This window comes from Zonotrichia albicollis, chromosome 9 (genome assembly GCF_047830755.1).
Source record: "Zonotrichia albicollis isolate bZonAlb1 chromosome 9, bZonAlb1.hap1, whole genome shotgun sequence".
NCBI lineage: Eukaryota > Metazoa > Chordata > Aves > Passeriformes > Passerellidae > Zonotrichia > Zonotrichia albicollis.
In genome coordinates this window covers 25,773,100-25,794,420 of record NC_133827.1, presented here as the reverse complement: position 1 = coordinate 25,794,420, position 21,321 = coordinate 25,773,100, and the positions used below count along the sequence as shown (strand labels likewise).

Sequence of the window (21,321 nt, the reverse complement as noted above, 5' to 3'; positions counted from 1 at the left end):
TAAAAAATCCATCATGGTGCATTGCTGTGCTGGTTCTGCCTTAGTACAGGGATGTTCTGTTTCAGCAATGTTTTAGAAATTATGAGCTGTGGAACTTTGTACAGGAGCAAAGCTGTGGTAGGCACCTCTCTGTCTCTGAGAGCAGGCACTGCACCTGCATTGGGTAGTGACAGAAAACTGCAATAACAACTTAAATACAGTTCTGAATAAAGGAGTGGTGACAGGGTTTAATTTGTCAGCAGCTCATATTCATCTTGTGATATCTCTGCTATCTGACCCAGAACCCTTTTGTTATGAACAGTATCAGGCCCAATTATTGTAGCCTCTCTAGCTTGGATGTACTTTATGAAGCATTTAGGTTGTTGGAATGATACTCATGAAATAATTCACATTTCCTTTTTTGCAGTGTGCACAGAAAGTGTTAAAATCCAATAAACAGTTCTGCAGCAAGCTGGGGAGATACCGTATGCCCTTTGCTTGGTCAGTGAGGTATGTATTCATTCTTTTCATGATTTTATAAGCATCTTATGGCTTATTCTCTTGGACTTCTATCTTTTTATTATTTTCCACTTGTCCTGCCTGAAGCTAAGCAAAGCTTTCTCTCTGGTCCAGGACCCCAGAATATCCTGCAGGCTTTTTGTTTCATTGCCCTATTTTTCTCACAGCTCAACGTCAGTTACTTGCTCATTAAATGTTGCTGTGGTGGAATCTTTTCTTCAGGTATGAAGTGAAGTTGCAGCAAAGGTAGCTGACAGAATATCCATTTATCATGAGCTCCACCATTCATTGTGTGCTAAAAATGACCAAAGAGATTTCAAAGTCACAGTTCTCATAAGAATTTCCTGCAAAGATAATTGTGAAATAAAGTTGCAGTGGCCACCTAGAAAATAGGTGCACAGGTCCTTGAGGCTCTCTTCTTGTTTTGATGGCTGTCAAGCATTAAGAAAAATCTGACCAAGGACTTGAGATGCTTTGGGGATCATATGGAGGGCTTACAGTTCAGGTACTCCTGCATTTTTCATGGTTAGTAGGTGATGGAGAACTTCGGTTTTCTCATTTGGTCAGCTGGGTTTTATTGCAGGTCAGTGCAGTGGCAGTAATGGACTTCTTTCTCTTGGTCCTCCTGTATAATTTTTGCTTCTCTCACCTCAAGACTGAGCCCCCACTGTGCCTTTTGATCCCCTTTCACCAAATTTGACGTTTTTCCCATTTGTGTCCCTTCAAGTTTTGCTGCTGCCCTGTGAGGCAGAGTTCCCCCTAAATACCTGCCAAGCTAGGGTGCACTGAGAAAATTCAAATTCCACATTCATTTACATCTGCTTGTGTGTTAACATTGCTCAGGTCTGACTTTGGTAAAAGCAAAGTATAAAATCTATTTCTGTTTTCACAGCTTGAAAATAGAAGTTTCCACATGAGGCTATCGCACTGCAGGGGGAAAGAAATGGTTTGGCTATGATAAATAGCAAAACCCTGGGTTTGGAAATGTGTTTTCCAGTTAGTTCATTCTGGCATTAACCACACTCCTGTTTTTGTGTGGAAATTTCCCTCCATAGAGCAGTTACAGATGGCCACAGTGCGATTTTTACGTATGCATTCAGCAAGCCAAACTCTTGACAGCGGAGTATTGCACATGTGACTGAAACTCTTAATTAGCTCCTGTGGCACCAGTTTGTTAGCATTGCTCAAAAGCATGACTCAGGGTTCTTCCCTGAGTTCCTGCTGGGAAATCTGGTGTCTGTGTGCTCTTGCAGGTATAATTACAGTACGTGTTAGAATTACAGTGTGTCAGAGTCTCATATTCCTGCCAGAACTGCCAAAGTTTGCAAATATCTGCCTCAGCTACATATTGTAGATGTGGGGGGAAACTTCATTCACAGAGATTAGTTTTTACACTCTTACTGCTTCAAACCTTCTCCACCCTCGTAGACTTCGTGTTTTAGAGCCTAATATTGGAATCCCTCAGCATCTTGTGCAGCTGCTGCTTCGGTTCAGCTGCTGTTGGTTGAGGTAGCTGAAGGCAGTGAGGCTGCACTGGTTTCCACTGAATGTCTAACCCTGGAGGTGAGCAATTGTCCCTCAAATCATAAACCACTACCTCAAAGGTAAACTTTTTCAAAATTTAATTGTGAACAATGTGCAGGTTTTCTGTGCTTCGCTAGTGTTTCGGGTTGTAGACAGCTAACAATGTCAGAAGAGCAGAATTATATAAACAATTAAGTACTGAGATGATATTTCAGTTTTTTTAGTCTAATTTATTAACTTGCTTTCCCCTTAATTACCACTTTTAGAATCTCCTCAGGAGTTTAATTCAGTGAAATTTTTTTTGTATTAAAATATCTCAGTAGTTAGGTACCCAGCACTAAGGTACATTGTCAATGTGTTAGACAAATATTGGACTCCTGGACTGTAGAAGTTTTTAAAGAATTTCTTTGTTTTGATGTGACAGTTGTCATTCTCAAGTGCCTCCAGTATGGTCCTTGTGACAAGGAGCACTCTTGTTCCACCTGCAAGGATACAGCAAAACATGGGATTGCTGTTATTTAACTGCAGCTGTAACACATTCAATACCTGCTGCTCTGGCAATTCTTTAGCTTTAATGAACCTGGGGAATGGAGACACCACTACAATTTGACCTGTGCATAAAATTCACCTTTTTAAGAAGGCTTATCTTGTTCTCAGTGGACATCTACACTACTCATGTGGTTGTGAGAACTTTATATAAATAGAGTACCATGTGTAAACTGGAGAGATGAAAATACTTTCCTGCTTTTTAGTTGTTTCATGCCTTTAATTTAGTTCTGGGTGCATTATTTAGGCAGAGACATGCTGCTGAGCCAGTCCTAGAGGGAGAGCATGTGATAACCAAGGAGCACTGATGCTCTGGAGCAGTGGCTGTAGGCAGGATGACTTTGCAAAGCCCTTGTGACTCCAAACCAGAGAAAAGGAGTGGGCAATGGTGGAATCTTTTGGGTTTGAAGATACCTTGAGGATCATGATTCTGTGTCCCTGAGCCTCCTGGAAGGCAGTGCTCGATGCCACTGACCCAGAGTGAGCTGCTTCCAGCTTCATTTCCCTTCTCACTTGCATCCACAGCCCTCCTTGGTGAGTGCCCCTACACCCTGCTGCACTGAGCAGGGGTTTGCTCAGTGCCAAAGCCTGCTCTGAAATCAGTTCATAGTTTCCAGCAGAGCTGGGTTTGCTCAGCATCACACTGCAGAGCCCATGGCACAGCAGAAATCACTCACCCAATGTTTTGGTGCTCTCTGTTACTCTGGAGGAGGAAGCAATGCCGAGTCCAAGAAATATCATAATGTCACCTATACTTTAATTATTATTAAATCTTTTTTCTTTTCTTCTTTTTTTCTGACAGCAGTTTAATAGGATCTGTAGAGTAAGTGGTGGCTGCCAGAAAGGAGGTCTGGTTTCTCCCTAGTAAGCTTTTTGACATGGTGTATTGGTGTGGACCTTATTCCCTCCAACAGCTGGAGGTAAAAATCTGATAGAAGAGAGTTGATCATTCTTGACAGTTGCAAAGAAATGAGATAGGGATGCTTCTCTCAGTCAATTGAGTGAAGATATGGTGCATTTGTTCTTTTTCTTGGGCTCCTCTTCTAAAGGTTTGCTCTGTTATTTTGCATCTGGCAACAATTTGTCCTGGCATCAATTCTTCTTCTCACTGGCAGTGGAACAGAGAAGTAAATTAAGGAAGCAAGATTGGCCAAATGATTCACAGAACAGCACTTAGTGTCAAGAACATTTTACTTTTGTTAAGCAATGTTTTTTCATACTGCAGTTGACTCCAAGGTTCATTAATTTGGAGAGCTGTTACATTATCCGGTCCAGCCAGCGTGTGTGACCCTTGAGGATATACAAAGGGCACTGCAATGTCTTAATTAAATCCTGCAAGTGTCAATAAGCAGGAATGGAAATGTCTGGAAATGTTTTCCTGTGCACACAGCAGCTGATATTAATTGTTCTGTTATAGATGGATATCCTTCTTTTCCAGTTCATTGGGCACTTCATAGCTGGTTCATCAAAAATTTAGTTGGTGTTCCACAAACTTGTTTTGTGAGGGAATGCTAACCCACAGTGAGTTGGTGTCGTGCTCCTGGAGGGCACAGGACAGATTTAATGCACAGAAACATTCACTGAGGTCTCTAACCTGGTTCTGTAAAAGCTTGTGTTTCATTGTGGTAAGAGGTGGTGGTTGAGATTTGACAGCTAGCTATGATTTCCATTTTTTAAAACTGTGATGATTTTCCTTGGATAATACCTTCTTGAATGAAATTACCTGTGGATGAAACTACCTACTAATACATTGAATTCTTCAAATTGATTCCTTGAAATAAGGAATCAGTCTCTGTTGAAGGGAGGAGTCATGTCCATGACGAGTGAGAGGCTCTTGCTTAAGCCAGGTCTGAGGTTTTTGCAGGACTGGGATGCACATGGAAAAAACTGAAATTGCCTTTGTCCTTCTAGCATAAAGCTTGGCAGGGCACTCTTGGGTGAAAATCTGCAGAGATTCCCTTAATTTGTGTAAGAATTCCTATCACAACCTTGTTAAAACATTGCATGAGAATTTCAAATGCTCAAATATATACATACATACATATATATGGATGTTTATAAATATGTCATTTTTCTTTCTTTATAGGCCAGTGTTTAAAGATAATCAGGGAAATGTTGACAGAGACTCCCGATTCTCACCCTTATTCAGGCAAGAAAGTAGTAAGATTTCCATGGAAGATTTGATTAAACTAATAGCAGAATACAGAAGGTAAGGAAAAGTTTCTAGTTTGCTTTGAAGCTTCGTAAAGCTGTGCAGAATAATTGTAGCTGAGTTTTTTTTCTTAATTTAACATAGTGTGCCAAAGTGGCCATGTTAAATTATATTACATTAGTGTTTTTCACATTAGGTTATTACCTGCCAAAGAGTGCTTGAGGTTGGACTTTCCAGGAAAATTGGGACGTCATTTGCCACATTAAAATAAATGTTATTATAACCAAAAATAGTGATTGCTTAAATCAGCTTTTATCAGGGGAAATGCAGGAGAAGTACCCAACATTATCTCAGGGAAAAAAAAGAAAAACAAAAAAGAGTGACAGAGATACAAAAATCATTCTTTTGTGCGTTTCCCAATTCCTTTTGTTTTTTGAGTCTCCATGGCAAACTCAAGAATGGACATTGAAAGTGAAAACCTTCTCCAAGTGTTATACAGCCTGTAAATTTCTGAGGAGGTTTGGCTGGGTAGTTTTCATGCAGGTATAAATCAGGTTAATCCTAGAGCAGAGTCTGTGTTTATACTGGATAAGTGACATGAGAATTGAACCATGTATTTCTCCTTGTCTCTTCTACTCTAAATGGGCCTAAAAATGAATTAATCTAAATAACTTCTGTTCCTTTATATAAAAAGAGATAATGGAAAGATAGAGTGTCAGCTACAGGGCTTGGATTAGCCCCTTAACTTCTTGTGCCACCTTGCTGCTACTGGTCAGGACACTCCACTGACTGTTCATTAGTGTCACCACTGCTGTGTTTGTGTCCCTAAAGCATCTCCTGGACAGAAGAGATTTAGAATTGTGAGTTTGGCACTGCTCAGATGGCTCAGGCACAAGGAATGTGTCTTGGTCCCTTTTGAGCATGGCACTTGCAGAAGCCGCAATGCTGTGAACTCTCATCCCAGTGCTCACTGAATTCCTTTTAGGGAATATTTCATTCAGGTTTTAAAAAGTAAAAGTAGATAAGTTAATTCTCATAAATTTTGCTTCATCACTTCCTTTCTTTTATACAAAATAATACTGTTTGCAAAGAGAAGGCAGGAGTGAGACTAAGGGAAAAAAATAAACCACAAACCAAATCATATTTTATTTGTGCTGTTATATTTGATTAGAGTTTAATACCCAATAGGTATATATTAAATGTGTTTAATGTAACTTAAATATCTTAAATAAGGGTCTGTTTTTCATTTTAAGTTAATTCCTGTGATGTTATGATCTCTGTTGTCCTAATTTTCTAAAATGTTTTCATTTATCTCATTGCAGAGCAGAGAAGATTAGCAAAATACAGACTATACCTGGCTGTTTGGACATTGCAGTTGATTGTGTTCCTTTGGAACATCCAAGTATGTTCCCACTTTAAAATTAATTATTCTAATTAAATAGCAGGCTTTTCATCCGTAATTATGCCTTGAGACAGTTCTGACAGAGGGGTGTCCTTTGTGTAGGAGAATGTATTCAGGGGAGTGGGTTTGATTTGCTGTCATTTGATTTCACCACTCTTTGTTTCATCCTGTACCTGGCCAGATCCAGCCCAGTTTTCAGTGTCTGTGAAAGAGGAGAAAGAAACCCCAGTGCTGCAGCTGGCCTGGAGCCACTTCTCCCTGGGCTGCAGAGCACCTGCATTGCTCTGAAACTGCCAATTTCCCCTTGTGCTAGGTTAGAAGGAAGCAAAATTTGGCATGGTGTATGTGAGGGATCACAAGCTTCCCTCAGCTTCCTCACAACATTGGTAGACTTTTCCTGGGGATTATTCTATGATTTGAGGATGGAATTTGTAGTCAGGGTCTGTCCAATGGCTTTTCCCAGAAATAGTTCTGGTTGCTCTGGACATGTCTAATTTGGTGGCCCCTCTCAGCTTGAGTTCCCCATGAAATAAAATGCCTCACTGCTTTAATGGTACAGGAAGAGAAAGTGTTCTCTGTCCAGTTTTAATCTCTCCCAGTCTCAGTGACAGAGGGCTTATTTTCATCTTCTGTTTCCTGATCTGATTTCAGTTATCCCAATTGCATCATATATTTGAGCTAGTGCTGCACTGCTCATTTCTTCATTTTATGTAGTATGTTATTAGGTAATAGAAAAACTTAAATGAGCTGTTGAGCTGGAAAATTGATGAGAAGCAGCATCACTCAGTGCATTCTGTAGAAGTTGTCCATATACCAATGGGGCTGTTACACCATCAAATGTCACCAAATACTATGAGTGTCAAAAGAGGTTACCAGTGCTGTCCAGTTTAATTCAAGTGAGAGAAATCATTTAAGGATGATATATTGCCACTGTCCTTAGGTAATGTGTAAATTTAAGGCATCTCAGCATCAGTCATTTTTTGTAAGTTAAGGCAGGATTTTGTATGTTCCATCTCAATATTACTTATTCTCAGTAGTAAGACAGTTAAACAAAATATGTGATGCGTCTCTTTCCTTTTCTTTTGAAGACTGTGTTACTTCATCTTTTATTCCAATCAAGCCATTCCATAATGTAAAGGAGCATCAACCAACAGTGGAAGTTGAAGAGTTTGTGCAGGAATCAACAAAATATTCTCGACCTTACAGGGTGTACAAGAACCAAATATACATCTATCCAAAACACCTCAAGTATGACAGCCAAAAACACTTCAACAAGGTACAGAATGTGAATGATTCTGGCCAACATGGGCTAGCAGTGGCCTGCATCAGCTCTTTTAAGAATCCAGGAGAATTTATAAAGGAGAGGAAAATGGTGATGTCACTGAATTGGCTCTTTATCTTTTTCACCTGTATCAGTCATGAAACACTGGTAAAATTTTAATGAATCTATGGATTTATTTTAAGTCTTAAAAGTGATTCAAAGAGATAATGTGGTAATTCCTTCTTCACAGTTTTCAGAAGGGGTTTGTATTAATGAGAAAATGTGTGCCGATAAAATTCATCTTGATAATGTTTGTCGTTCTTAAATGAAACCTGGTACCACTTGTGATTCCATGGTGTTTGAAAACTAATTAAGGACAAGATGTAGGTAAGTCCTGATCACTTAACAGTCTGCTTCTACTCAGTCATTTTGAGGCCTGGCTTGCATTTTGCATTTTTCTTGGAAATTTTATTTCTAGTGATATCACTGAGACTTACAGGCATTTATAAATATTTATACACCATCTGCATGTTTCTCTTGGATTCTGAAAAGGCCTTGTTCCAGCTCTGTAGTTTACCTGGCTTTTTCTGGCTACCCCATTTCTGATCTCAGCTTTGGTATGCTCCTGTCTCCCCAGGCACGGAATATAACAGTGTGCATTGAGTTCAAAAGCTCTGATGAAGAGGGAGCAAAGCCACTCAAGGTGAGCTGCAAGAGCAGTATGTTCAGAGGGTGCTGTTTCTGAGAATATTACTGATAAAACCCAGGAATAAGGCTGATACTGACCCAGAACAAATTTTTACAGTGCAGCTTGCTTTTTCTAGAATTTATCACTTACCCTACATTTCTCATTGAGCTCTGGAGTCTTGATTGAAAAGAATAAGGCATAAAATTAGAAGGACCTGGGACTTTATTCTTAACTTTGTTAAGAATTAATCTTAATTCTTAACTTTGCTATTACCCAGGGGCTGTTGCACAGTCCATTTGTGGTCTAGTTTTCCCAGCAATAAATAAAACTGCCATTACTCAGTCATCAAGAGCTCCCAGACAGAACCCTGCCAGAAAAGAGATTCTTAACAGGGATAGCTTTTGTAACATTTGAAACTCAGTGAAAGCACTGTATTCTGTATTGAACTGCATAAAAGTGAAATAGATTTTGTAAAGCTTTTTGCAGAAAACTCTGAAATTGATAACAGCAGGGAAGAAGTCTAAGGAGTCTGCATTGCTTAATTGAGCATAGGGTAATTATCACAGAATCAATGGACTTTTACTGGAAGGGTGTATTAAAAAATCCAGGTTTGAGCACTCAAAACATTTCTTTTAATATTTGATAAAGTAATGATCAATCTTTCATGATAATTGTTTTAAATGTGCATACATATTAGATATACCAGTACTAGTATCTTCAGCAGAATTTCCCAATGTAATGAAAACATGTTACTTTTACCAGTGCATTTATGGGAAGCCAGGTGGACCCTTATTTACAACCTCAGCCTATACTGCTGTGCTACATCATTCCCAGAATCCTGATTTCTATGATGAGGTCAGTCTGCTTTTTCTTTCATTAAATGTCTGCCAATCCCACACGTTTGCCAGTGAGACAGAAAAATATCTGTACAGAGTGCTTCTGTTGCCATTGCTTGTGTGTCTGGAAGGGCTGTGCTGTGTAGCTTGACATGCAGGATCACGTTTTGTTTTCTCTTCTTAAATCAACTCAGCGGATTGTTCCTTTTGTAAGATGTTCTGAGTACAGTTAAGATGCTGTAGAATTAATTAGGAACAGTCCAGCTCTCTGAAATGCATGTCTGGATTACATTAAGGATCCAGCTGCATCTCTGAATTTAATGGAAACAGTAAACATTGTGATGAAGTGTGGAGCCAAGTGTCAGAACAAATCCCTCTCTGACATCCAAGATCTGCATTGGGGCATTTTGTTGATGCAGGGTCTGAACAGAATGTACAGTGACGTGTGGTGGCTGCACAAGTCCTTCAGCTGCTGCTTCTGAGGGTGCAGCCACAGCGTAGTTCATGTGGTGCCTTTGCCCAGTGTTACTCACGTGTGCATCTGCTTGTTTCACCAAGTGTTGGTTCCCCAGGCTTCCTGCAGGTGAAATTAATTTCACCCTATCAGGGACTGGTGTGTTTGGTGGCTTGTGAATGTCAGCTGTCTGTCCTGGATTTTCCACTACTGCTTTATGTGTAGTGATGAGGCTGGCAAACAGCATAGAGTTTATAGCCACCATTTTCCAAACTGTTCTCCTAGTCAGTAAAATTTCCTTTTTCAGTAAAAATTTACTTTGATAAAATTGCTGAGGCAAGATCAGCAGATAATGTACAACTACATGTGAAGTATCAATTTTAAGATTCCTGTTTAGGAACTGGGATGGAACTTGAAGCATTAGATTTTCAGAGATTTTGAACTCCTTGCTAGTCCTTTACAAGACGTGTTTTGGGGTTTAACACATCTGAAAGTGTCCTAGTGAGCCGCGTGGTTTGGGGAGATTATTTCAGCCTGAATGAGGAGCTGAATTCACATGTGAGGAGCCAATTTGGCTGAAAGAGGTGTGCACCTATCTTAAATGTCCCTAGTAAAACAGGTGCAGAATTTAAAAGAATGTAGGATGTTAAGAAGAAAGTTGTCTTCATCTCTATCTCTAGGTGCCCATTTTATATCTGTGTTTGTGTTATTAGGATCTTACCCATAAGCTGGAAGCATTTATCAACCATTTCTAATCCTTACTTTAGCACAGGGTTAGCTTGGATAAATTTCATCACAGCTCACAAGAGAAAAGGGTCATTTTTATTAGTTCTTATGGTAACATGTTCTTATTAGTTTGTATTTTTCTTCCAACAGGTTAATAATACTTGAAAAACAGTATGTAAGATTTCATGGATGGCATGATAGGGGATTTAAAACTGAGCAGAAATTATAAATAAAAGTTTATTTTCATGTCAGCCTTGGTTACTTGGTCTTTGCCGTGAAATGATGCTGAAGCAGTAGCAGAGTTTTCATTTTAATTCTAGTTTGATTGTCCTGAAAATATGAGCATGGGGCTGGTTATTTATGGCTGTTAAAGTGTAGAGTCCACCAATCTTTAGTTCTGTCCTCTTTCATCTTAAGCTCTTTCATCATTAACAAAAATATTCCTCCCCAAGACCAAGTTGAAAAAAGATGTTTTAAGTAAAAGTGATAGATGATCTTCATAAACAATTTCCTTGAGAGCATTTCTTACCATGGGGCAAACATTACCCAGTAAAGGCAGGCTGTACTTAGACCTCTGTGTAGAGAGATGTCACTCGTTTAGCCCATCTCTGATGCCTGGTTTAATTGATTTTTAAACTAAAGTGAGGTGTAACATTTTACATTTCAGGTGAAAATTGAACTTCCCACTCAACTTCATAAGAAACACCACATTCTGTTTTCATTTTATCATGTCACCTGTGATATAAATGCAAAAGCTAATGCCAAAAAGAAAGAGGCTCTGGAAACACCAGGTACCTGTAGTAGAATTATTTTCAATTATAAATATGCATTATATACATTCAAATAAGGATTTCAAAGTTTTTGGCTGGATGTTACTGTCTTCCTTTAAGCTTTGTTTTTGCAAAGAGTCCCATTTATGTGTTCTTGTGCACAGTGGGGTTTGCCTGGCTCCCTCTGTTGAAAGATGCCCAGCTGGCTTCCCAGGAGCACCAGGTGCCAGTGGCCAGCAGCCTGCCCCCCAACTACCTGAGCCTGCAGGAGCCAGCAAGCACAAAGGTATTCACTCCCCCCCTTGTCACTCACATGGCACTGGGCTCTCATTTCCAGGTGGTTTTCATGAGATCAGACTGCATTTCCATTTGCTAGGGATAGTAAATGTAAATAGGGTTTCTGGTTTAGAATATTTATTTGTGTATCCCTGACTGTAGGAACTATCATATGCAGCACTGGCCTGAGTGTCCTATGCTGCTGATTCACAGGTGTATATGGAAAAAGTGTATTTTATGTATTCTACAGTGTTATAACTCCTCAAAATGTGAATCAGAGTGGTCAAAAAGAGCTTCTTTCACAAACTCAGGCCATATGACATTAATTCTCCAGCTGATGTGATCCACAGTCATGATTCATTCTCCAGTTTTGTGGTGTGATATCATGTTTTCCTGCTGATCCAGTCCAGCTTGGATTATTTCTGCCTCCTTGTGTTTGTTTTGCCATTGTCATGAGGACAGGGTGGGGCAGGATCTGGTCCCTTGAATGGCAGCATTGGCCTTGTGCTGAAAAGTGGGGCTGTGCTGCAATGATGGTGTTTGTGAAAGCTCAAGCATTCTTGTGGGCAAAGCTGTGCACTTAAAATTTGATGCAAACTTCAATAAGTAGGAAACAGGTGGAAAAATATGTTTTTGTTGTTTTTGCTTCAACAGCAGATTGGCAGTGATATAAAATGGGTAGACAGTGGGAAACCACTCTTCAAAGTCTCTACTTTCGTTGTATCAACAGTAAATACTCAGGTAAGGCAAACCCCTCCTTAGCTCTGTGACCTGCTTACACACAAAAAGTGTCAGGGGATGGCTGAAAGAGGTTTTTAAATCATGCATGAATTTGTTTCTAGAACATTTAAAGATTATTTCAGTACAGAAGGACAAGATGCCAATGATGGAATACATATTTTAAGGTGACACAATTCAAGCAAAAATAAAAATTGTTTAACATTATACCAAAAGAAAAATTGTGAAATATCAGTTTAAACAGCAAGAAAATAAATTCTAAGCACCAGCAAGAAATAAAAAAAAAATCTGGCCTTTGAATTCCCATAGGTTGTGAGGAAAAAATTAATCACTCACAACAGTGAAAAAGGATTTGTCAAAGCACCTGGCATTTAGCAAGCTGTGCTGACCAATGGGTTGGATTCAAGAAACTGGTTTTCTTTCTGTGACTCCTGTATAAGATGATGGGGACCAAGTGCGTCCGTGGGTGTCATGGGTGATTCCTGTAACCAATTTCTGACACTAAATTCTAATGCTCTATAATACACATTAATGTGAATGTTTCCTATTTTAGGATCCCTACCTGAATAACTTTTTCCATCAGTGCCAGGAAAGGGAAAAGGATCTGTCTCAGCCTCCTACCTCAAACTTTATCAATTCTTGTAAGGTAAAGTAACCCATATAGTACAAGCCACAAATTGCACAACTGCATTTAGGGCTTTCTCTCCACTCATCCCCCACTGCAGAGCTCCAACCATGGCACAGGTTTACCGGGAGGCAAAGGGTCTGTGACAGCTCCAGTCAGATGGACTTGATGTGACAGAAGCTCTGCTGGTCACCAGCTGCCTCCCATGCCCTCTCATCTAGAGCAGGGCTGCATCTGCCCAGCAGCAGCTAATCCAGCCATGCCGAGCTCTGATCCCATCAAGGGATCAGGGAATGTTGCTCCAGTAAAGGCTGAGGAAGGGAGATGTGGGGCTGCAGCATTGCTGATAATCCTCTCTTGCCTTAAATAACTTGTATCCTTACCTCCTCTGAAATCCTGGCTGCTGTTCCAAGGGCTGCTCAGGGTGTTTGGTGTGAATAAAGCAAGGGTGCTTGTTGCCGCCCAAGTTCTGAAACCAGAAAGAACATCTGCAAAGATGAAGCAAGAGCTGCATTAAATGTGCCTGTATTCAGCAGAGGTCAAAAACTGTGAGAAGGGAGGAGTGTGACAAGCAAATTAGAAGAGCAGTAGATAAATGTAGGGTCCTAATTCTTCATCTGTTCATGAGTGCTGAAATCCAGAGTTCTTGCTGTGCACTGTCCTCGTGGAACATTAAAGACAGATGAGCAAGAAAAGTGAAGGCAGATGTGACTCTGTTCCGTCTCTGAACTGACTGGAACATCATATTATGACATTTTTTGTGTTTCCTTTTAGCACTCTGTAAGATCCAGCAGGTGTTTGGGGGTTTAGATGTTGGCACCATGTAGGTGCTTTTCCCCCTTCTTTCACCGGTGATGTTTTCCTGTAGGACTGTTCCTTAATCAGATACCAGCTGCTTGGGGAGAGATTTTTTCTTTAATAAGCAAAGAATAGTTCCAATAAATCATGGTAGTTCCCTGGACAAATCCATAAGGATGGCCACTACTTTCGTTTGTAGATGCAGCTCTACCTGCAGATCTGAAAAGAGTGGGTTTGTTTTCAAATACTGTCTTGATTTTTAAAAAAAATGTAAGGTGTGTGTTCCCCAATCAAAGCATCAGTGTTATTTAGAGGTTATACCTCTACAGAATGAAATCCTTAATTAATTTTTGGAAAGCCATTGAGCATAATGGGTAAAGTTTAGGAATCCATAAAAGCTTTAAAACTTGGTAGACAATAAGCTGGTTGCCTAAACCACCAGAATTGCACCATACTTTATCTGGTGTTTGTAGTTTACCTTCTAAAAATATTCCAGTGAATTTATTAGAAAACAGAGACAATGTTGTATGCAAGGAATTAACTATGCAATATAACCATAGTAAATAATCTTCCCTAGGATGTTTTCCTCTTATTTATAAATTGCTAGTACCTTTGCTAGAAGTTCTGGAATCATTTGGAAATGCCTGAAATAAAAACATAGGAGAAATTCAAAGGAGTTTGTTTTTTATTAAAAGCTCAATACCTTCCTTGATTAGAGAAGATGATAAAATGTCAGGTCAGTGTGTTAATATTCATTTTTACCACTGTGCTTTTAACAAAAGTATTCTAGACACAACATGTTGAATTTAACAGATCTCTGCATTAAAAAAAAAAAGAGATAAAATACTATACATTTTCTAGTAAAAATACTAGAAAATGCATATTTTGGAAGTAGTTGACTTCTTTTATTGCCTTTAGATAGTATCCTTAGTGAAATATAAAAAATGGGTTTGGTTGCTCTCTCTTTTTTTTTTTTTTTTTTTTTTTTTTTTTTTGGCCTTAAGTCAGTATAGCACAAAATACTGGAACAAATACTGGAATTCTGAAATTTGGACAAAACCTACAGTTGTGTTGATGGTGATATTTAAAACAAGCCTCACAGGGAACCATTTCTCTACTTGGTTGCCCTGTTTTCCTGCTGCTGTTACCAGTGGCTGCTCTGCATTTTGCCTGCTGGCACCTGCCAGCTCTCATTGCTTACTCTGAAAGTCTTTCACATTCCTTCTTCCCTCCCTTACAGAATTTATTGAGGATTGAGAAGATCCATGTGATTATGAATTTTCTTCCTGTAGTCCTGAACCAGCTCTTCTGGGTTTTGGTGCAAAACAATGATGATGAAGTTGCAACAGCTGTGACCAGGTATCTGGATAACTCCTGTGGCATGGATGTACAGAATTCACTCAGGAGCACAAATGCAGATGTTAGTCCAGTTATAGCTGTCATTTAGACCTCAGTAGGTGAGAATGCTGCTTCCCCCCAGCACTAGGCTCTGCAAATAGCACATGGAAGTGTTGGGATCATGTGGCTGGAAATTATTGACCATGGTGGGCATGTGTGATTGCCCTGAGGCAATCCCAGGGGAAGGTCTCATTCCTGAGCAGCCAAGAGCTTCCTGACAAAGCTGGGTTTCACCTTTGGCTTCTGTTTGCTTCTGAGGATATGGAGTTCAGCACAGGGAGAGCTCAGCATCTTGCTGCATCCAGTGCAGATGGAACCAGGTCACACCATTCAGGGGTATTTTTTAATTAGAATATATCAGCAATAACCGAAAAGCAATAGAAGCATTTTCCAGAGAGCAGGCAAACAACTGCAATGATTTGCTGAGTCTCTCACCCCTCACATAATGAAATTGTCTTTATTGATGCTGTTAATCAGGGCAGCAGGAAAAAAATACTGGCAAGATTATTATTATTGGTCTCTGCAGGAGGGCAGAAAGTTGTGTTGCATTTACTTGTGTCCATAGTGATGTTTTTGTTGTCCTTCCTCCAGCAGCTAAACATGGGGACTACAATACTCCTACTAGGAAAAAATTACCACTGTCCTCTGCAGCCCTGTTAGACTGATCTGCTGTCAGTATTCCTTCTTTCCTTCCATAGATTGTGCTTCAGAATTTGTTCCTGAAGAGTGGTTATTTAGGGAAACTTAAAGGAACAAGGAGATTGAGTTCCCCATCTTAGCCTTGGAAAGATAGAGTTTCAATCTGCTTTATTAAAGGATCATTTTTCAGGGCAAAGTCCAGTTTTACCACAGCTAGGTACTGTGGTTAAAAGATATTTTCCTCATAAGTGTGTAGATTTCACCACTGCACACTGTTTTTAAAGGGAGAGAGGCCAGCAGACCTTTGTTGGGGACACTTTTGTGGCCAGCAAATCAACTGATGTTAAGTCTAGAGAAAAATGATGAATTGTGTCCTAGGGTAGAATTTCAACATCAGTTAACTGGCTGGGAAGATGCTGCAGAAGAAGCAGCTGTTTAAAATACAGATTTAATGATTAGATGGAAAATGGAAGGATATTTTTTTTTCCATGCTTCATATTTTGACTATACGCACACCCGGCCCCAAAAAAAAGGAAAATAAGAAGGATTCTCAGTGTTTTTCTTGCATGTGTGGTGTCTTGTCTTTTGTGCTGGCAGAGCTGATGCCACTGGGAATATGCCTGTCTGCTGTGTGTCATTCATTGACGTGTCCTATATATACACACTGTGTTTTGCTCTGAATAGCTTCAAGCAGCTTGTGTTGAACCTTCTGAGAGCAACAACAACAGAATGAGAGCATGGATTGGCTTATGTGTTGTGGAGGAAACATTATTCCTTTTATACTCGTGGTTATTTACTTGTCTGGGGGCCAAGTCGTGTCATCATTTCTCTGTCACGTTTTTTCCAGAACCCATTTCAATTTCAAATCACAATGAAGGTTAAAAGATCAGAATGCCCACAAGTAATTGACATAGCTTTTGTGTTTTGCTACAAATTTTGCTTCTCCTACTAAAAGCAAGAAATGAGATAAAATTAAAAATACTTAAGGAACTTAGAAAGCTTTTGGATCCAATAATAAGAATTGTCAGAAATCACTCAAATCACCAAGCTAGTCAAAAGGAGTACTTCTATGTGGGTCACAGGCTGATTATTAATCTATTTTAGTCATACTGTTACTATGCCTATCCCTGAATTCTTTAACACAAAAATAAAATTATAAAATTGCAGAGTCTTTTCTATATTAAGTATCCTTAATAAATGAGCTCCCAATAATCAAAAGAAAAGGATATGGTCAAGTTGAAGACTTCTTGCCTAGATTTGTGTTTTCTGGAACAGGATGATCTCAAACAAGGATGGTCCACATGCAAATTGGAGAGGAAACTTTGCTGCCATTCTCACTTTCACACAGTTAAATTCTCAGTTTCCTGCTGTTTGTAGGAGCTCAGGTTTTGAGCATGAGCTCAGTTTTTGAGCTTGGTGTGATCCAAGCAATTTTCTTCTCTGTGGCTGATCCCCAGTCTTTCCTGTGGTGTCCTTACTTGTCTGTGCTGAGGGTGCAGTGCTGGTCTGGGTGCAGGGACAGGAGCAGACAGGGCTGCAGAGGGACCTGCTCAGGCTGCAGCCCAGCCCTGGGCCTCTTGTTGTGGTGACAGTACAGTTATTATCCTTAACACTGGGTGCAATATTAAGCAAATGCATATATAACAGCACAGTCCAAGCTGTGGAAAGCCCAAGAAATGACTGGCTTTTCCCAGTGGACAGATTTTGCACATGTTGTTCATCATTTGGATCTCATCCCTCATGCACTGTTTCAGATGAACTTACAAGAACAGTACAATATGAGTATCAAGACTTTCTCTGCCTTGTGAGAAAAAATAGCTCAATTTTTGTTCTTCTTTTATCTTGCAGAGTCCTTACCAACATTGTTGCCAAATGCCATGAAGAACAGCTAGACAACTGCATCAATTCTTACGTGACGGTACAGCCGGTGTTGAAATGTTCATGTTTTTGTGGAGAGATGGGTTGAGTTTGGTGGTTTTGTGGGTTTTTTTCCTGTTTACTCTTAGTTCTACTTGTTTGTAGCTTTTTCTGCATTTGCATCATAACTTTCTGCCACTGAGAGACTCTGGCTGAGAGACTTTAAAACTCTTCTGTTGAGGACAAGCAGCTGCTCAGGTCTCTGCTGCTGCTGCAGCTTTTTTTCCCACAGAACACCAAGCTGAGCAAGCACAGGAGGGACAAGCTGCAGTGCTTTCAGCTGATGACCAGAATTTATATTTTAGAGCCAAAACCTGGTGCAGATGTACTGCCACTGAGCTTTTAGGAGTGTAGGGTGTCAGTCTTTGGAATGATGTTAAAGCAAGAATTTCCCACTGTGCCGGGTTTGAGAGAAGGGAAGGGGGAGATAACATGAAAGATTGTGAAACTTCAACTCTGCAAGTACCAGTGAAAGGCATTTGATGCTGCTTGCAGTCTGTATGAATGTATGTGTTCACAGGTCATGCACCTCAGCCTCTGAGTAGTTCAATTTAGTCTCAAGTACCCCAGTTTAAGCACAGAAGAATTCTGTTGAGATCCAGCAGAGCTCTTCAGGCTCAAAAATAAATAAACTATGTAACATGTAAATGTAGTTAATTAAACAGGTATTAAAACTTCCTCTACTCAATAACTTCTCAAAAATGCAGTAGATATCTACTACATGACCAGCTAATAATGTTTGAAATTACAGGTGATCATTAAGTTACACCATAAGTCCACTTGGTCTGTTTTCTATTTCCAGCAGCAGTCAAAAACCCAATAACTGGTAATCTCTTTGTTTTCCATCTGTAAGGAAACAAATACCTACCTTAGAAATGCTGTTTTGGGAATAAGTAAGTCGAGAATTGTGACTCACAATGCAGCAATAATATGAAATTACACTGACTTAAATAACTGGACCCAGAAGTGCCAAACTGCACAGGGAGAAGCTTATGGCATCTGCTGTGGAAACAAAGCTGAATATTAATAATGTGTTTTCAAGAAATATTTGTTTCTTTTGCCAACCTGGTTGTATTGAAAAGATTCTTAATCCTAACTGATTCTCTGTCAGAGCTCTTGCTTTAGGGAAGGTGCAGTGGTACCAAACTAATAGCTTAAATTGTTGAGTAGTCATGGTAGGTTTATGAGTTCCTAGCAACTTGGTAGGTAAATTCCTCCCTTGGGGGCTCTTTTTCTACAAGGGCTATTGTTCTGCCCATCAGTCAGCTGCAGTGGGTGCTCTACACCTTTCAGGATGAGTTGTTGTTACCAGCTCTGAGGAGCTGTTGCCACTGGAGGGAAGGAGCAGGTGAGAGCTGACCTGGACTAGGTGGGTGGAAAGCCCTCCTCACTTCCTCTGCTTGCCTTTTCTTTTCTTCCCAGGTGGAATGGCTTGAAAGGCAGTTTGGAGGTGTCAGGATCCTGTAATCTATTGAGAATTAAATGATAGCTCTGATTTTAAGCAGAATTTCCTCTTGATTCACATTAAGCTGAAATCAACGGGAAGCTTTGTTTAAAACTGAGGTTCTGTAGATTTGTGCCATTAGTGCCAGGGAAATTAAACGTATGTGAATGGATTGTTTGGTCAAGATCTTTTGGCAGCAAAGATTGTCAGCTGTTAGTGGTACACAAATGATTTATCATCTCCTACTGAGGCTTTTTTGTATTTGTTTTAATGTACATTTTGATATTTTTCATTTTTTCTTTCTCCTTCAGTACGTCTTCAGGACCAAATCATTTGATGGAAGAACTGTCCATGAGGAGCTATCCAAGAATGTGACTGGGCTGCTGAAGTCAAATGAACAAATAACTGTGAAACAGGTTTTAAAGGTGAATGATAGCTTGAATTAGCACATTGGTAGTTTTACTACTGGTTTTCTGCCTGAAACTCACTTTTCTCTTTCTCCTTTTCCTTTTCCCTCTATGACCTTTGTGCAAATCATGTCCTGCAGTGATTCCACAGTCAGACTGAGCAGAGCTGCTGCAGGTTCTCAGCATAACACGTATCTCAGGATGCTGTGGTTTGCATAATAAAATGCTTCCTGTCTATTACAGCTCAGTCAGAACCTGAGACCTAATTCTTACACAGTATGATGTGGGTAATTTCTTCTAGGATACTCTGTTGTAATTTTTAACTTGGAAGATGCAAGGAAAATATTGATTTTTATGAAATTCATGCATCTGTAAGGTCTGTCCCTGAGCCTCTGGGTTATGGTACAAGAGCTGCCCAGTCCAGCCCAGGACTTTCCAGAGGCAAAAATGTATTTACCTGTTTGAAATGAACCAGTTCTGATTTTCTTTATTGAGCCGTTAGCAAAAATAGTCTGAAAAAAGCATAAAACCTGCAGAAATGCTGGGCCAGCCACAAAAAAGTGCCTGTGGTTGGGCTTATTTTGGGGAGGTTTGGGGTTTTTTTAATGTATAAGCTTTTGGAGTGTATTTGTTTCACATATATCTTGAGACATTAATCTGTATCATACTTAATCACCATTTCAAATGGTATTTGAAGAACCACTCTGTTCAAGTACCATCTTATTCTGTGCCAAATTACCAAATATCTGCTGGAACTCACAGGGCAGGTTATTCTCTGAGGTTCTCTGCATCACACCTTTCTGCCATTCCCTGCAAGCAAGCCATGAAGACAGTGCTCAGCAGGAATGGGAAGTTTGTAGGAGTGCTGTTTGGAGGCTTCTTATTGCAAAAACCCTGAGATGGCTTCACCTCTCTTAAGGACGTGATCCAGTGTTCCACAAATACATGGCACTTAGATTTTTAAATTCATTTGTCGCACAGTATTTAACACTGTGCATTACCAAGACATGCAATCCATCTGTAAGGAATGGTGATGCATTTTAAGGTGTTTATCAGGTAATCATTATTCATTCACTCTTTTCCTTCTTTTGAACAGCATTCCTGGTTCTTCTTTGCAGTCATCTTAAAATCAATGGCACAGCACTTGGTTGATACAAACAAAATAAAGGTAAGTTCATATACAAAATCTCTTAGGGAAAAAATAAAATGCAGAATCCTGGCAAATACACTTGAATGTACTTGAATTTACTACTTTACTGGCTAATAAAATAAATCCTATGATACTTGGTAAAATATTTGGTTGACCTACAAAAACATTATCTTACCTGCTAGGCTCAAACCTGTTCTTGATTGTTCAATGGTAGATTGAGGATAGGTTGAGGACATATTTCCCACTTTCCTATGGACCAGACTCTTCTGCTTGGGATTTGTGCTCAGAATAGATCCATGGAACTCTAGGAATATTTTTCTTCTATGAAAAATGGCCTGTGGTTTATTGTCTTTATTCTTGGCCTGAATGTTTGATGTGCAACCTCATGCACTCTTATGTTGATGATCTATTCCCTGCTTAGGTTTCTCGAACTCGGAGGTTTCCAGAATCATTTCAAGCTGAGCTGGACACACTTGTGATGGTTTTAGCAGACCATGTTGTTTGGAAGTACAAAGATGCTCTTGAGGAAACCAGGAATGCAAACTACAGCACTGCCAGATTTCTCAAGGTGAGATGTTGTGTCATTACAGCACATGCACTTCCCCATATTTAATAGAAACTCCAGGCCAGTCTAGTCAAAGGGAGTAAAACCAATTCTGAGTGGAGATGGCTCAATTTCCAAATTCAGTGGTGACTGTTCAGTTTTCTACGGCCTTTGGTCTTTGAGGATCCAAAAGCTTCATGTAAATCTGCTCTAAAGCAACTTTAATTCATTTCTGTCTATGCTCTAAAAGAGTCAAAGTTTTCAAGTTTTGCAGATTAATACCTTATATTCAAATGGGTCAAACATTTGATCAGGAACGTGATTTTAGTTAGCCTTGAGCTGATACTCTTGTTAAATGCTGTAATTCTGAATGACTGTGGGTAGATTAACTGTTCCTAATGAAGGAGCTATGTTTGAATGTGTGTAGCAGAAGGCTTTGCTAGTTTTACAGAGTTCAGGAACTGCAGAGAAGGAGGGAATCAAGATTGCATTCTCTGCCTGTAGGCTGACTCTGCAAGGAAAACATGT

General features: G+C 39.7%; 1 protein-coding gene across 11 annotated transcripts in view; it reads left to right on the top strand.

Moving 5' to 3' along the window:
• The window catches only part of DOCK10 (dedicator of cytokinesis 10), a 141,238-nt gene that overhangs the window by 88,195 nt on the left and 31,722 nt on the right, over window positions 1-21,321 (top strand). For 10 of the 11 annotated variants that reach the window (XM_074547072.1, XM_074547071.1, XM_074547069.1 and 7 more), the window contains exons 14-28: window positions 407-489; window positions 4,655-4,777; window positions 6,043-6,122; window positions 7,211-7,398; window positions 8,021-8,086; window positions 8,834-8,926; window positions 10,755-10,878; window positions 11,022-11,143; window positions 11,788-11,874; window positions 12,425-12,517; window positions 14,535-14,653; window positions 17,180-17,249; window positions 19,004-19,117; window positions 20,196-20,267; window positions 20,671-20,817. In XM_074547072.1, the coding sequence (XP_074403173.1) occupies window positions 407-489; window positions 4,655-4,777; window positions 6,043-6,122; window positions 7,211-7,398; window positions 8,021-8,086; window positions 8,834-8,926; window positions 10,755-10,878; window positions 11,022-11,143; window positions 11,788-11,874; window positions 12,425-12,517; window positions 14,535-14,653; window positions 17,180-17,249; window positions 19,004-19,117; window positions 20,196-20,267; window positions 20,671-20,817 (1,581 nt within the window). The remainder of the gene's footprint in view (window positions 1-406; window positions 490-4,654; window positions 4,778-6,042; window positions 6,123-7,210; window positions 7,399-8,020; window positions 8,087-8,833; window positions 8,927-10,754; window positions 10,879-11,021; window positions 11,144-11,787; window positions 11,875-12,424; window positions 12,518-14,534; window positions 14,654-17,179; window positions 17,250-19,003; window positions 19,118-20,195; window positions 20,268-20,670; window positions 20,818-21,321) is intronic. The other variant, XM_074547070.1, reaches the window with a different exon arrangement.